Source organism: Eptatretus burgeri, chromosome 10, assembly GCF_056783735.1.
Source record: "Eptatretus burgeri isolate ZD-2024b chromosome 10, Ebu_testis_v1, whole genome shotgun sequence".
NCBI classification, from domain to species: domain Eukaryota; kingdom Metazoa; phylum Chordata; class Myxini; order Myxiniformes; family Myxinidae; genus Eptatretus; species Eptatretus burgeri.
This window is the reverse complement of record NC_140970.1, coordinates 105466855-105482818: the sequence shown is the minus strand read 5'-3', so window position 1 is coordinate 105482818 and position 15964 is coordinate 105466855. Positions and strand designations below refer to the sequence as shown.

Here is a 15964-nt window from a genome sequence, read left to right as displayed (position 1 = left end):
CAAATACACACATATGCACACACATATACACACACATGCACACACACACATACACATATAAACACAAATACACACATAGACACACAGACACACAGACACACATAGACACAAAGAGACAGAAAGACACACAGACACACACAGAAGGATAATTTCTCACCTTTGACTCGACTCATTCAAGGTCAGAGGACGTGAGAGAACTTCTTTCCAGCCATAAAAATGTCATTCAATTCTCTTCTGAACGATTGAATGTCTTTAAGTAAGTCATTCATTTTTTGCCACTCGTCGTGATATGCAAACGCCTCTTGTTCTAGATCAGTTATCAACGATGTTCTGATTGGGGACAACCTGTTAGAAAAAGACATGCAATAATTATTGATTGTATCGTGATTTAATTCTGTATAAGACAACAAATATTGAATTGGGTTAAGGATCTCACCTGTCATCTTGTGAAAACGATTGATCTGCTTCTAAATATTCCATTCTCTGAATAAAACAAAGTTGGCGTTTGGCAATAAATAGTCCAAGTTGATGACATCATGGGAGATAACACAACAATGGGTTTTTCAGGGTGTGTCTCATAAGGTAAATGACGAGGATTTTTTTTGGCGTGGTTCGGGTGTAAGGGCTGAAATAAGGATTTTATCTTTTCTTTTATATGAAACTTGCGTTTAAAATATATTCTTTTAATTAAAAGTTGTTTTTTCTTGCTTTTAGCTAAACTTTGTTCTGTTAGTGTTATCATGATTTAAGATATAACCATGAGAGACATGGGCACAGAATACTTCCTCATTTTCACAGCATGACTGTACTCTTAAAGGCACTTCCCAATTTTACAGAACCGAAGGAGGGATAGTGAACTTCCCTTTCTTTCATGCTTGAAGAGATAAAGTGAATATACTCGATGGAAATGAATGTTAAAAGAAAATTAAATGAGTTTCAATTTTACATTTCCTTGTATGGGAGGGAAGGGGATAGGTGGGGAGAAAATGAGTCTCAATATTACATTTGCTTGTATGGGAGGGAAGGGAATAGGTGGGGAGAAAATGATTCTCCTATTTTGAGCTTTTGGGGCTTGGTTCAGAAAGTTTTTCCCTTTTCCTCCATTCATTTGAATGGGCGTCCCAGAAACCCCATTTATCATCTACTCCTATCTGTGTCTGTTGACTGCTTGGTCTGTATCGTTTATGATTGCACCTCTTCCCTGTATTTTTATAATGAACCTCATTGCAATTACAAGGGACATCTTATTGTGGTTTGGTTTGGTTTTTGATTCTTGAGGAATGGTAACCGTAAACTAGAATAACTGAACACAGTACAGGATGCAATAGTCATGTCGCACATAGCACCGTTTTGGAAATCCTCGGAGGCATTCAGAAGACTGACGTACATCACAGAGGTAAGCATATTAATGAACCTCTGAGGCGAAAGTACAAAGGCCTATTATTTCAAATTATACTGTTTACTAATTTGATCCCATACACTATCGCCAGGTCAACACACTCTCATGAGCATTCTCTCCGATATGACACTCTTTGCTGGAACTCAGCCTGAGTTCCAACCTCAACCTCAACCTAATGTTCATTACCCCACTCATGCAAAGCAAAAAGTGGGGTTAAGCAATACAAGACTTTCAAAATGATATACGACTGCTAAATGAGGCCTTTTGCGAATGTCCTGTGTGGTTGTTTTCAGTGACTTGGTTCTGCTCGACGGGCACTTTTAACATGCCGTGATTCAAATTGTCTTTTAAACATAATTTTCAGCATTTAAATGAAAGAGGGGCAATTTCACAATGGTTAACCATAATTGGTGTTCCTGAATGCAAATCAGACTCACGCAAATGTAGGAATACCAGAAATATTCTTGATTGAGGGGTGTCGGGTTTGTAACATTGACAGTTCATACATTCCAGCGATGGCTGTGGATATTACACACACACACACACACACACACACACACACACACACACACACACACACACACACACACACACACACACACACACACACACACACACACACACACACACACACACACACACACACACCATGAATGCTTCAACTTTTAGCAATACTGTTTCTGTTTCTTCCGTGTAAAACTGCCGAACAGTTTCTTCCGTGTAAAACGCTGAGCAAGACTTTCAAAGACCCATTCAATGTTCCTTTTCTCAAGACTGTGTGGGGTAACGTGTTCTATGAACTCTCGTTGAATTTCTCTTCTTGTTAAATATACTTTGTTCTTAATCAAAGCCAGAAACAGCTCGTGTATCTTTTTTCCTCACTCCATGCTTATTTCTGGTCATTTCTCCCCATCTTCAGTTTGTTAAAACACTCGGTCCTGATCATTTATTGCTATTATTTCCTTTCATGATAATAGTACAACTTCACCTTGTATTGTATCCCATATCTACTGACAACCGTTTACTCTTCATAGCTATCCTTTTGTACATAAGCTATACTCATATTCCTCCCATAGCAGCTCTTCCTGATCATGAACTTTGTCAAATGTATAGAAAAAACACCTCTTGCTATATCCTTCACTGGAATATTTTATGCTCTTTGACTAATCAGAACTATTTGCCACAGGCTTGATGGGCTCGAGCCAGAGCAACACTTGGCCATAACTGACCCATCGACTCCTCCACAAAATGGACTTTCAGTGTGCACTCGCGAGCGTGGAGCAGAGGAGCGAGAAGCTGCTGATCATTTTGCAAGTTCACCAGGGGGAGAACAAAGCATCAGACAGCCTGGAAGCAGAGTGCAAGGCCTGATGTTTGAAAGCGACTCAGAGGTTGAGGAAGAAACAGCCTGGGGATTGCTGGATGAGGAAGAACCACAGGAAATCCTTCATGGTGAGTTCTGTTGCTTTGTAGAGCTTTGAAAATGAACACCCACAGAGATGGACGTGGTTACAAACAAAACATGTTTGGTAAGGGTTGTTTCGAATGCATGGTCAATTTCATTTTTGTGAGGCACCTATTCTTGTAAAATTTGCAATAACCCATGATAATGTGTATAGTTGAGCATGTGCAGAATAGTTGTGTGTGATTACGTAGACAGCACTTGGTGGATTTTGTGCTCCTTATGGCAGAACCAATAAGTTGTTAGCCCACGTTCACAAAAAAAGAAAATAATGGACAGTTCCCCACCTATGACATCATAGGTCACATGGTTGGCAGCCATGTTGGATTTACATGAAAACCTTTAAAAATCTTCTTCTCCAGAACGGCTGTATAGATTGAGGGAAAACATCACACACGTGTTTCCCAAGCCTTGGGGATACCAAGGTGTTCACAAAGAATCGATAGGTCACATGGTTTGGCAGCCATGTTGGATTGAAGGAAAATATTTTGAAAATTTTCTCTCTTGAACTGTGCCATTGCATCAATCGACATGAAACTTCCCAATTATGATCTCGTCATGATGGGGAATATATGTTTTAAATTTCAACCTGATTGGATGCATGATCTGGCAGCCGGAGTTATTTTATTTTTTGAATTTGCATTCGTTTTGATTTTTTTTTTGAATTAGGCTCACTTAGCTGTGTCTGGATGGGTTTGAGGGTAGAGGAGCAGCAGTTGAAACCCGAATCCTATCCAGGTTCCTCCTGATTACTTAATCGATGATTTTTTCCTTGTTTGGGTTCCTTCTGATGACTCCAATGGAGGACTTGTACCTATTTGGTCTTCCATTTGATTTGAATTGAATGAATTTCAATACCATTCTGAATTCAATTGAATAAAGAGGACATAGCAGGTCAGGTGTCTGATCAAAGTGGTGTTGCATCAAAGCGGAACTTCTTGGTACCCGGTCATCACTGCCAGCAGCTATAAAGTGGCAGTTCTCGTGTTAAGAGCATACATCGAAAACCGTTCAACGGAGGGAATTGAAACTTTACCACATGTTACATGACCATTTGATGTAGTGCATATTGACTGTACATCGAAAACCGTTCAACGGAGAAAATTTAACCTTTACCACATGTTATATGACCATTTGCCTGGTGTTGGTTTAATAGTTAGGGTGGTGGGCTTGGGATCCGAGGATCCTGAGTCCAAACCCCACTCGGCTGTTGAATTAATACCAGGTGGGGTTGACTGCCTATCATCCTTCCGAGGTCGGCAAAATGAGTGCCAGCTTGCTGGTATACTGTGTCGGAGTGGCGACCCGTTCAGGATTGTGTCCAATAGCCAAGGAGACTGCTTAGGCAGCACCAACACTCTGCACAGAGTATGGTCCTCATGAATGAATGGATGGATGGATGGACATGACCATTTGATATAGCACACATTAAGTGTACATTGAAAACTGTTCAACAGAGGAAATTGAAACGTTACCACACGTTACATGACCAGTTGATAAAGCACACTCCTCAGAACTTACACGGTGAATTAAACAAAACCAAATGCCCAGAGACACTCACTTTCTCCTGTGAGAAATTATAAAATAATTGTTATCACGTCGGCCTTTATTGTGCTCAGTTGGTGAAAAAAGGGGTTTTTTAACGTTCTTTTTTATAAGACGTTTTAATGATTTCCCAATTTATACTTTATCCATCTATTCTGGCATCTTTATCAGACTCGGTCGTTATGAAAACACTCGAACGAGAATAAAAGCTGCTTTGTAAAAGCTTATGAATGTACTCTCCAGCAGACTTTTCAAAGTATAATTTGTCCACATTTACCGCAGAAGTGTACATAGATGCAATTACAAATTTGCCACCTCAAGAGTTGGCTCGCACTGAGTCCTTCTCAAGACTGCGTGGGAAAAGTATTCTATGAATATCATTGAGTTATTAATGTTGTTTCTTTGTATTTGTTATTTTCATTTTGTCTGGTGTGGCATATTCGATATTGCTTAAGGTTGTAGTCATTTGAGGATCATATTGGTGGGTAATTGTCCCATGCACACGAAGCGAAAAGTTGGGTGAAGCATTTTATTAATGTCTGTCCGTCTCTCTGCCCACAAACATCAGTTTATGATCGGGGAACAACTTTATATAAATTTAATTTTATATTTTGAACACGAATCGGAACATGAGTCGGAAGACAAATTTGCCGTTTTACTGTACTTTGCCTCTGGATTTGTCCCGATCACACCTGCACAGAGAGGGCTGAGATGATTTTTCATTGTCTGCCTGGCAGTCAAACAGAATTGAAAATCATTCCCAACAGGAAACTTGCTGTTTTTATGGACGTCATAAACGGGTACGAATAATGAATGTAACGTGTTCAAAAAGGTAGTGTAAAAGACAATGGCAGTAAAAGACAATGGCATCAATGGCAGTAAATTCCAGAATTTATTTATTTATACGACTTTTACAATCTTTATTTTATTTACATTTAACTACATACTTGAACACTGTAGAACACAAATTACTTTCTTTGCACTTCCAAAACCCTTCTGTTTTAGCAGTACTTGGACATGTTAAATAAAGTGGTGTATGACATTGCTTCAATAGCGCAAAACTTCCGGAATGTTTTTTTAATGATCTTTAAAATAATTGTTTCATTTAAATTGAAGTATATACCTGAACACTGCGCAGGGTAACGCATTCTATGAACTCTCTCGTTGTATTGGGTTTAATTAGAAGCATATGTTTCTTTTCCTTCTCATTTTAGTGGCAAATCAAGCGATTACTCTATATATATATATATATATATATATATATATATATATATATATATATATATATATATATATATATATATATATATATATATATATATATATATATATATATATATTTAATCCTGGAATTGGATTAGTCAGTGCATAGTGCATGTAAAGAAAGGTAGTGAAAAGTTGGTTGGGAAATGAATCAATAAAGAGTGAGTCAATCCGAGAACAAGGAGAACTGAGGAAGATTATTACCACTTTGATAAACGTTTGTTGTCGGCAGTATCTGGGATAGTGGTGAGAGTGGAACGAGTGTGTGCATAAGCCAGAAAATATGTTTCCAAGAGTATTGAGAGACATGGCAGAGCAGATAAGCAAGATGTTACCTGATATCTTCAACTGCTAATTGGAGTCAGGACAGCCACCATAGGATTGGAGAGTAGCAGATGTAACATCATTATTTAAGGATGCACACAGGAATCAGAGAACTGGAGACCTGTTCATTTCACTTCACTTGTGGGGAAGATGTGATGGACGTCAGTTAACTGATAAGATGGGGGAACCATTTAAGTAAATTTAAACTAATTAAAGGCAGTCAGCATGAATTATGAAATAATTATTGTGTTCAACAAATTTAATGCAGTTCTGTGAAGCAGCTTGTCATTGAGTGGATGAAAGAAATGCATTGGATGTAGTAAATATACACTTTCAGACAGGATTTGATTCGGTACAAAATTGAAAGCTGTGAGTTAGATGAGGTTGGTTTATGGAGTGCCTGGTAGAAATGTCTTGAAACTTGGAACTCACCGTCGGGCAAAGAAGAATTTTGTCTCTCAAGGGACATGGAATACCATTGACCAGAGTCGCAGGGCCAAGCTGAATGGCAGAGCTGAGCTGTTGAGGGAGCTGAGGCATAAAACTGTACGTGCGCTAAGGGTGGACAAGGAGGCCAATGTGTGAGGAATCTGTGAAGGGGTTGAGCATCACCTGTGGTCAAGTGATTCTCGTCCCGCTTACAGGGGAATTTGCGCATTGCGTTCATCCAAGCCCATCCCTTGGTGTACTGCAGTTGGAGCGGAGTGTGGTGGGCTCTTGACAGAGGAGTCTCAAGTGAAGGCCCACTGGGCCGGTTACTTTGAGCGGATGTACCAGGCTAATCCACCAGTTGTCGAGTTGGACATCAGGGGTGTTACTATCCCTATTGCTGACCCTCCAATCAACTGTGGTCCACCTTCGCTTGTGGAAACAGGCTGCAGTGAACCGGGTGAAATGGGCTAAAGCTTCAGGGATCTGTGGCATCCATGCTGAACATCTCAATGCTGGTGGAAATGCTGCACTCGTGTCATTGCATGCAGTTCTGTGCTCTGCCTGGAACACAGGCATCATCCTAACTGACTGGAGGAGGGGCCTTGTTGTCCCTCTCTGGAAAGGGAAGGGTGATTGCCAAGACTGCAACAACTACGGAGGGGTGACGCTGCTCTTAGTGCCGGGCAAGGATTTTCCTCGGATAATTCTTGATAGGGTTCGCCACCACCTGCTTGAGCACCAGCATCCAGAGCAGTCAGGCTTGACACTAACGAGGTCAACGATTGACCGTATCCTTGCTCTTCTGGTCCTCACCGAACGCAGACGAGAGTTTCGGCAGGGACTGCTTGCAGCTTATCTTGATCTCTGTAAAGCGTTCAATTCAGTGAATCGGGATGCCCTCTGGAGGATTCTTGGTCTTCGTGGGGTGCCACCAAAACTGATCGATCTGATGTCTGTACTCTACTCTGGTGCCGAGAGTGCAGTGAGATGTGGTGGTACCATCTCTGACTTATTTCCAGTTGTTACTGGAGTTTGTCAGGGGTGTATCCTGGCCCCCACACTTTTCTGCACTTGTATGGACTGGATTCTAGGGAGGATGTCGGAGAGATCAAGCTGCGGTGCATCGTTTGGGAATGTCAAGATCTCTGACATTGATTTCGCAGATGATGCAGTCATCTTCGCGGAGACTTTAGATATCCTTTTGGGGGGCCTCAAGGTGTTGAATGAGGAGTCGGAGCTGCTGGGATTACGGGTTTCTTGGGTCAAAACTAAGATCCAGGCTTTCAATGACCTCTTAGATGCTGCTGTCCTGTCTGTGCCTGTTTGTGGTGATGATGTTGAGGTCGTGGAGAGATTCACTTACCTTGGCAGTGATATTCATGTCTCTGCTGGCTGTGAGTCTTGGTCGGGCCTTGGGAGTCATGGATTCACTGGATAATGGGGTGTGGCACTGCCGGTACCTGTGTGGGAGGATGAAAGTCCGAGTCTTCAGGTCCTTGGTGTTTCCAGTCTTGCTCTATGGATGTGAGACTTGGACTCTAACCAAGGATCTGAGACAGAGACTTAATTTATTTGGCACCAGGTCTCTTCGGAGAATCCTTGGCCATCGCTGGTCGGACTTGTGTCCAACGAGTGGTTGCTGATAGAGACTCAAATGAGATTTGTTACCTGCATAGTCAATGGATGTCATCTGCAGCTGTATGGACATGTGGCTCGTTTTCCTGACGCTGATCCTGCTCACCAGATTCTCTCAACGAGGGAGTCTCTTGAGTGGAGGAGGCCAATGGGCCAACCATGTGCCTCATGGTTGCAGCAGGTTGATCGGCATCTCAAGAAGATGGGGATGGGCCAGGCATCTGCCTGGAGGATGGCCAGACGGAGGCCCCAGGAGTTCTGGCGGAATGTGGACGCAGTGACGTGCTGCTCTGGTGCATGCTCCCAAACCTGACCTGACCTGGTAGAAAAGCTAACTGGATTTGAAACTGACATAGTAACAGAAAACAAATTGTACCTGTGATTGGGAGGAAGTCTGGCTGGGAGCTGGTTGTTGTTGTTGAATAGCCCTTGTCATTTCTGCTTGAACAGGACCGTGGCATGGGGATAGCTAATCAATCTCCCAGGAGTGACCAGCCACTGATTGATGACCAGGCCATCCTAAACTGACACACAAGAATACACATGGCAATTAAATTCAGGTGAAGGCCATTCGGCCAATCATGCCTGCGCCACATCAACACCATTCCAATTTATCAACACCAATCCAATTTATCAACACCAGACCAAATCATCAACACCAGACCAATTTATCCCACACCAGTCCAATTTATCAATACAAGAGCAATTTATCAACACTGGAGCAATTTATCAACATCGCTCCAATTTATCAACAACAGACCAATTGACCAACACCATTCCAATTTATCAACACGAGAGCAATTTATGAACACCAGTCAAATTTATCAACACCAGACCAATTTATCAACAACAGTCCAATTTATCAACACGAGGCCAATTTATCAACACCAGTCCAATTTATCAGCACCAGACCAATTTATCAACACCAGTCCAATTTATCAACACCAGTCCAACTTATCAACACCAGTCCAACTTATCAACACCAGTCCAATTTATCAGCACCAGTCCAATTTATCAGCACCAGTCCAATTTATCAGCACCAGTCCAATTTATCAGCACCAGTCCAATTTATCAGCACCAGTCCAATTTATCAGCACCAGTCCAATTTATCAACACCAGTCCAATTTATCAACACCAGTCCAATTTATCAACACCAGTCCAATTTATCAACACCAGTCCAATTTATCAACACCAGTCCAATTTATCGGCACCAGTCCAATTTATCGGCACCAGACCAATTTATCAACACCAGACCAATTTATCAACACCAGTCCAATTTATCAGCATGAGTCAAATTTATCAACACCAGTCCAATTTATCAACACCAGACCAATTTATCAACACCAGTCCAATTTCTCAACATGAGAGCAATTTAGCAACACCAGTCCAATTAATTTATCAACACCAGACCAATTTATCAACACCAGTCCAATTTATCAACACCAGTCCAATTTATCAACACCAGACCAATTTATCAACACCAGACCAATTTATCAACACCAGACCAATTTATCAACACCAGACCAATTTATCAACACCAGACCAATTTATCAACACCAGACCAATTTATCAACACCAGACCAATTTATCAACACCAGACCAATTTATCAACACCAGACCAATTTATCAACACCAGACCAATTTATCAACACCAGTCCAATTTATCAACACCAGTCCAATTTATCGGCACCAGTCCAATTTATCGGCACCAGACCAATTTATCAACACCAGACCAATTTATCAACACCAGTCCAATTTATCAGCATGAGTCAAATTTATCAACACCAGTCCAATTTATCAACACCAGACCAATTTATCAACACCAGTCCAATTTCTCAACATGAGAGCAATTTAGCAACACCAGTCCAATTAATTTATCAACACCAGACCAATTTATCAACACCAGTCCAATTTATCAACACCAGTCCAATTTATCAACACCAGACCAATTTATCAACACCAGACCAATTTATCAACACCAGACCAATTTATCAACACCAGACCAATTTATCAACACCAGACCAATTTATCAACACCAGACCAATTTATCAACACCAGACCAATTTATCAACACCAGACCAATTTATCAACACCAGACCAATTTATCAACACCAGACCAATTTATCAACACCAGACCAATTTATCAACACCAGACCAATTTATCAACACCAGTCCAATTTATCAACACCAGACCAAAAAAAAAAACAACAAAAAAAATTCGTTTTTTTTTTACTTGCAAAATCGAATATTTTTCAAGTGTATTGGTTAGGCCTTAGCTATTTTATAATTTGGTTGACAGATCCGCCGACGGTATATTTGCCGAAATGAAATATAAATATAAAACACATTTTTAGCCTTTTATATTTATAAATTTCCCGCCGAAGGTGCAAAAGCTTCAAAACCCGAAATGTAAACGTCGGCATTTATTTTCAAAATATAATTTCACGCGTGCACCAAAATGCCGAGTTACCTTTAACGAAACTGCAGAGTAATCTTCGGTCATGGCATCCGAGCAGTGGCCAGCGTGGTTCAGATTGACTGTGGTTTCTGGGTCGAAAGTGATTGTTAAGAAGTATGTCAGCGGTATAAATTCGAGTGTATTGGTGATTTAATCATGCAACATCTTGACGAATAATATTCTGGCCGAACGATTGCATCAATTCAGTGCAGCAGTAGGGATGATTCGCAGGCTACTCTCGATCGTGCCGATTTTGTTTCCGTCGAAAGTTGTACACCGCTGTTCTTATTGAAAGATTTCGGTGCCAAGTACGTCAAAGTTTCCCTGCGAGATGCTGATATTCAGCCTTCAACGGACCAGAAATCAGCCTTTGATGTGCTCATGGGGATAGGGAGACGGTACGATCAGATGCCCGCTGAAAAGTAAGAGCTCGTTATGGCTCTGTTTGAGCGTGTTGACTCCTATAGACACCTTTGTTTAAATCATATCCAGCACTATGACTGGTGTGCACGTACACATGTATGACTTGGACAGTAATTTTCTCAGCATTGTTTCCATTTGTTTGATGATCCAACAGGTTTATAGAAGAAAAACATGCCAGATTATATTGTAAAAACAAGTTTTAATCCTTCTTTATTGTTTTTCACAAAAGATGTTCATGTTTCAGAGAACATTCATAAGATCTTTATTGTTCATGTTTTTCACTTCCGGTTCCGGTTTTGGAGCGGCGAGAGGTCTCCTTCGGGGCTCCCTGCTGACGTTCTCAAAGTTAAGTTTCCGGTTGTTATTTGTCCCGTTTTAACTGTTTAATTTTCTCACCTACATGTTACTGTGTGTTCCTAGTTCGGTTTTGTTTCAAAAATCGTGCTATTTTGTGAGTATTTTTGTCAACGTTCTTACCTGGTGTTTGAGGCCTAGGCCTAGGCTTGAGGCCTACCGGTTCCACTCAGTGTTCGATCGGTTTTTTTTTTTCTCCCCATTACCTTCAATTTCTATCCTCCCCATTACCTTCAATTTTCATCCTCCCCGCTTTCCAAACATCCCCCATTCTCCCAACTAATCTCTTTCTTATCTCAAAAAAAATAAATATATATATATATATATATATATATATATATATATATATATATACCCAACAATGACAACAACAACAACAACACGCTCACCTTCTCCCGATTCTGCTTCTTCTTCTTCCTCTTAACTTCCTCCTCATCTTCTTCCTCGATTTTTTTCGACACTTCCATGAGCTAATCTGTTGAACTCTCTCATACATTAATATTAACAACAAAAACGATCTTATAATGCTTCATCTTCATCTCTCACACATATGGTACTCTTTACTGTTTCACAATGCACTACTCTTCTGCTATTTTAACAGACTGCTCTCATTTCGACCTCTCCTTCATTCCTTGCCTAAAAAATCCAACTATTACAGGGCTTCTTCTCTCCATTCTCTGAATTCGCCTTCATTGCATCCATTAAGAATTGTGTTAAATCGCATCTCTGACCTAAAACTTTTAAAAACCACAGATTGCCATGGATGCTCGCTTTCCATCAACCATTCTTTTTTTCCAACTTCAGTGCCAACTCACCCCCCTCACCCCTCACTCTCACTCTCAAAGCAACCATCCCACTCTTCTCCCTCCAAGCCTACCTCTCACCTCTCTCAAAAATTCCCCCCTCACCTTTCTCCCACCTTTCATCCCCCTCACTCTTCCTTCTCTAAGTTGCCCCCCTCTCATCCACCAACCTGCCTCCCTCCACTGCCCTCTCACCTCCATCTCTTCACTCCACCTCCTCAAATCCTCAACTGCCTTCTTCCTTGTCTCTTGTCCCCCCTCTCCCCTAGCACCACAGAGCCTTTTCTCCTCCTCATTCAGCCCTCGTCCCTTGTCCTACCCTCCCCCTCCCCCTCCACCTCCTGCACCTAAAGCCTCCTCCCCGACCTCTTCATTAAAAGTGTGGACCTCAAATATCCGGGGCCTTCGCTCAAACCTTTCAGATCTTTCCATACAGGTTGCCACTGACAAACCAGACATTATCTGCCTAACAGAAACTTTCCTCTCCCAAGACGTGTCTGACTCCCAAGTATCTCGCCCTGGTTACTCCCTCTTACGGTATGACAGACCTGAGCCTCGTCCTGGTGGAGGTGTTGCTCTCTTCATCAAAGAATCTATTCCTCACTCTCCATGCACTGCTCTCACTCCCCCACACCCCCAGGAATACTTCTGGCTTCGGCTTCCCCTCCACTCCCACCTCATGTTTATATGTGTACTGTACCGTCCACCGAACAGTGATGACTCCATCTACACCTCACTATCCGAAAACATGGACCATCTTCTATCTTCTCATCCAAACTCTCTCTTCCTCTTATGTGGTGACTTCAATTGTCATCACGCCAGTTGGCTAGGTGTGGGTACCTCTCTCACCTGCCATGGCACCTCAGCAAAAGCTTTCTGCGACTCATTGGGACTGACTCAATCGGTCAACTTCCCGACCCGGATCTCAACCAATGGTACTCCATCTCTTCTGGATCTGATTTTGACAAATTTCCCTGACAATATCTGCTGCTCTTCCTTCGCTCCAATTGGTTCTTCTGACCACGTCCTTGTTAAAGTGGACATCTCTCTGGCTGTTATCAGAGAACCACCTCACCGCCGTCGAGTCTGGCATTTCACTCAAGCCGACTGGCAGGGTCTCCGAGCAGCCATCAAACTTACAGACTGGTCTCCTATCACTACTTTCTCAAACATAAACTCATCCCGGGAATTCTTTCAAAGAAACTTGCTCTCCCTCATGCACAGATTTATCCCCTCTCGTGTTCAGTTGTCCTACCCTTCCTCCCGCCCTTGGTTTACTGAAGCTTGTGGCGAGGCAGTTGTCCTGAAACAACTTGCCTTTTCCTCATGGAAAGCAAACCCAACTGAGGGCAATCTCAGTTCTTTCCACAAAGCTCGGAACAAGTGTGTATCTACCCTCAGGAGAGCCAGAAAACAACATCTTTCTCATCTCAAGTCTGAACTCTCAAACCTCTCTCCCTCCTCAAAATCCTGGTGGCGTTTAATCAAATCTGTTTCTGGTGTATGTTCCCCCTCCATCCCCTCCCTTACCTCAAATGGCCGCACTGCTGATTCCACACGTGATAAAGCTGAATGTCTAAACTCGGTGTTTGCAACTAAATCTTGTGTCCTAAACCCATCACTATCTCTACCCACTTTACCCAGTCGCACCCAACTGTCCCTGGACTCTGTATCCTTTTCTCGTGACAAGGTGGAGAGCTTGCTTTCAAACCTCGAGTCAGATTCTGCAACCGGTCCAGACGGCATCAGCCCACGTGTCCTCAAAGCCTGCTCTTCTGCTCTTACTCACCCTCTCTCTGTTCTATTCACCCTCTCATTTGCCCAAGGTCATCTGCCATCTGCTTGGAAATCTGCTAACATCACTGCCCTGCATAAAAAAGGTGCAAAAACAGATCCCTGTAACTACAGACCAATCAGCCTTCTCCCAATCATCAGCAAGGTTATGGAATCCATCATCGCTTCAGACATGAAATCCTTCCTCTTCTCCAATGGCTTGATTTCCAATCATCAATTTGGTTTCAGACCAGGTCACTCTACCCTGGATATGCTGCTTCTGCTCTCCCATCAATGGATGGAGGTCCTCAATGCCAGACAGGAAATCCGAGCCGTATCCCTGGACATATCACGTGCTTTTGACACAGTCTGGCACCCTGCACTACTCACCAAACTCTCTTCCCATGGTATTCAAGGCCATCTCCACTCATGGCTCACAGACTTCCTCTCCTGTCGCAGTCACCGTGTGGCCCTAAATGGAGTTCTTTCATCCCCTCTTCCTGTCCAGGCTGGAGTTCCTCAAGGTAGCGTTCTGGGCCCTGTTCTTTTTCTGGTTTTCATCAATGATCTCTCGGACTCTCTGGAAAATCCTCTATTTCTCTTTGCCGACGACTCCACCCTCTGCCGTACCATCTGTCATCCCTCAGACCGGCAAGCAGCAGCTTCTTCGCTCACTGCAGATCTGGATAAAATCACAAACTGGTCCAACACGTGGAACATGTCTTTCAATCCAGACAAATCTCGCACTCTCACTATGTCTCTTCGAAAGGACCGTTTAGAACCCCCCCCCCCCCCATTCACTTTCTCAACAATCCTCTGGAAGAAGTCTTTTCTTTCAAGCTTCTAGGTCTCACTATCTGCCATGACCTTTCCTGGGAAAGTCACATTTCCAACCTTGCCTCAAAAGCCAGTCGCCGACTGGGAATCCTCCGTCGTGCAAAGTCCTTCCTCGGCCCTCTTGAGCTCCTGACCACTTACAAAGCTTTTGTCCGTAGCCTGATGGAGTACTGCTCTCCCCTCTGGGCTGGTGCTCCTGCCTCCCACCTTTCTCAGCTTCACGCTGTCAAAACCAGGGCATTTAAGATCATCGGCATCTCCCGCAATGAAGCTGAGTCTTTGGGCCTCTCACTCAATCACCGCAGGTTGGTCGGTGGTCTTTCTGTCTTCTACCGACTCCTCTCCAGCCTTGCCCCCCCTGCTCTCTCTGCGATTTGTCCCCACCACATTTCCACAGGGCGCTCAAGGTCCGCCAACAACCCCCTTCTGGTAAAATACCAAAATCACAAATCACTGCTCATCTTCACTCTTTCATTCCTCTTTTTTCCCGCCTTTGGAATAAACTTCCTCACTCTATTCTTTCCCATTCTTCCCTCCAGGCTTTCAAAACAGCTGTTCACCACCACCTCTTATCTTCCCCCATCCAAATCCTCGATCTTTTCTACCCCTGATAATCCACCCAAGCCCACTTCCTTCAATTCCCCTGCTTTCCTTCCTGAAAGTCCCTGTAATGTCCATCTTCTCTTCGCCATGTTCCCCGTCCCATCCCCATCCCTCTCCCTTCCACAGTTCACCTAATGTGTCTGTTCCCCACTGTTTTGTCCCTTCCACTCCCGCCCCTCTTGTCTCATGCCTCCTTGCTGTGAGTTGTGTGTTAGCTCTCATACGAGCCTCGACCAAGGTATACAAAAAAAAAAAAATAATAATAATAAAAAAAAAAAGATGATACAGTGAACATGGGCATCCTGCATTTGAATGGTCTTCCATCTTCAATGTTTTCTTAGATCCTCCTGGTCCGGGATTTTTATTTATTTCCCCCCCCCCCACCTACGCTTGTCTTTTCCATGGAACATCTGAAAAAAAAATCATGAAAATATATAATTTCTAAAAATTGAAATTATATTTATATTTATATTTCGAATTACCGACCCTACATTTTAGCTGAAGACCTGTCTGTGTAAACCAAATTATAAAATAACTAAGGCCTAAGTCGATTTTGTTTTTCTGTCCGTTTCATTGTCTGTCTGTTTGTCTGTCTGTTTGTCGCTTACAGGTCACAATTTTAAACCGATCTTCACGAAACTTCACCACATGAT

General features: G+C 42.6%; 1 protein-coding gene across 2 annotated transcripts in view; it reads left to right on the top strand.

Annotated features, from left to right (window-relative positions):
- Positions 1–15964, top strand: part of LOC147019368 (rho guanine nucleotide exchange factor 17-like) — a 223311-nt gene that overhangs the window by 141307 nt on the left and 66040 nt on the right. For both annotated transcript variants that reach the window (XM_085899824.1, XM_085899823.1), the window contains exon 14: positions 2586–2851. In XM_085899824.1, the coding sequence (XP_085755950.1) occupies positions 2586–2851 (266 nt within the window). The remainder of the gene's footprint in view (positions 1–2585; positions 2852–15964) is intronic.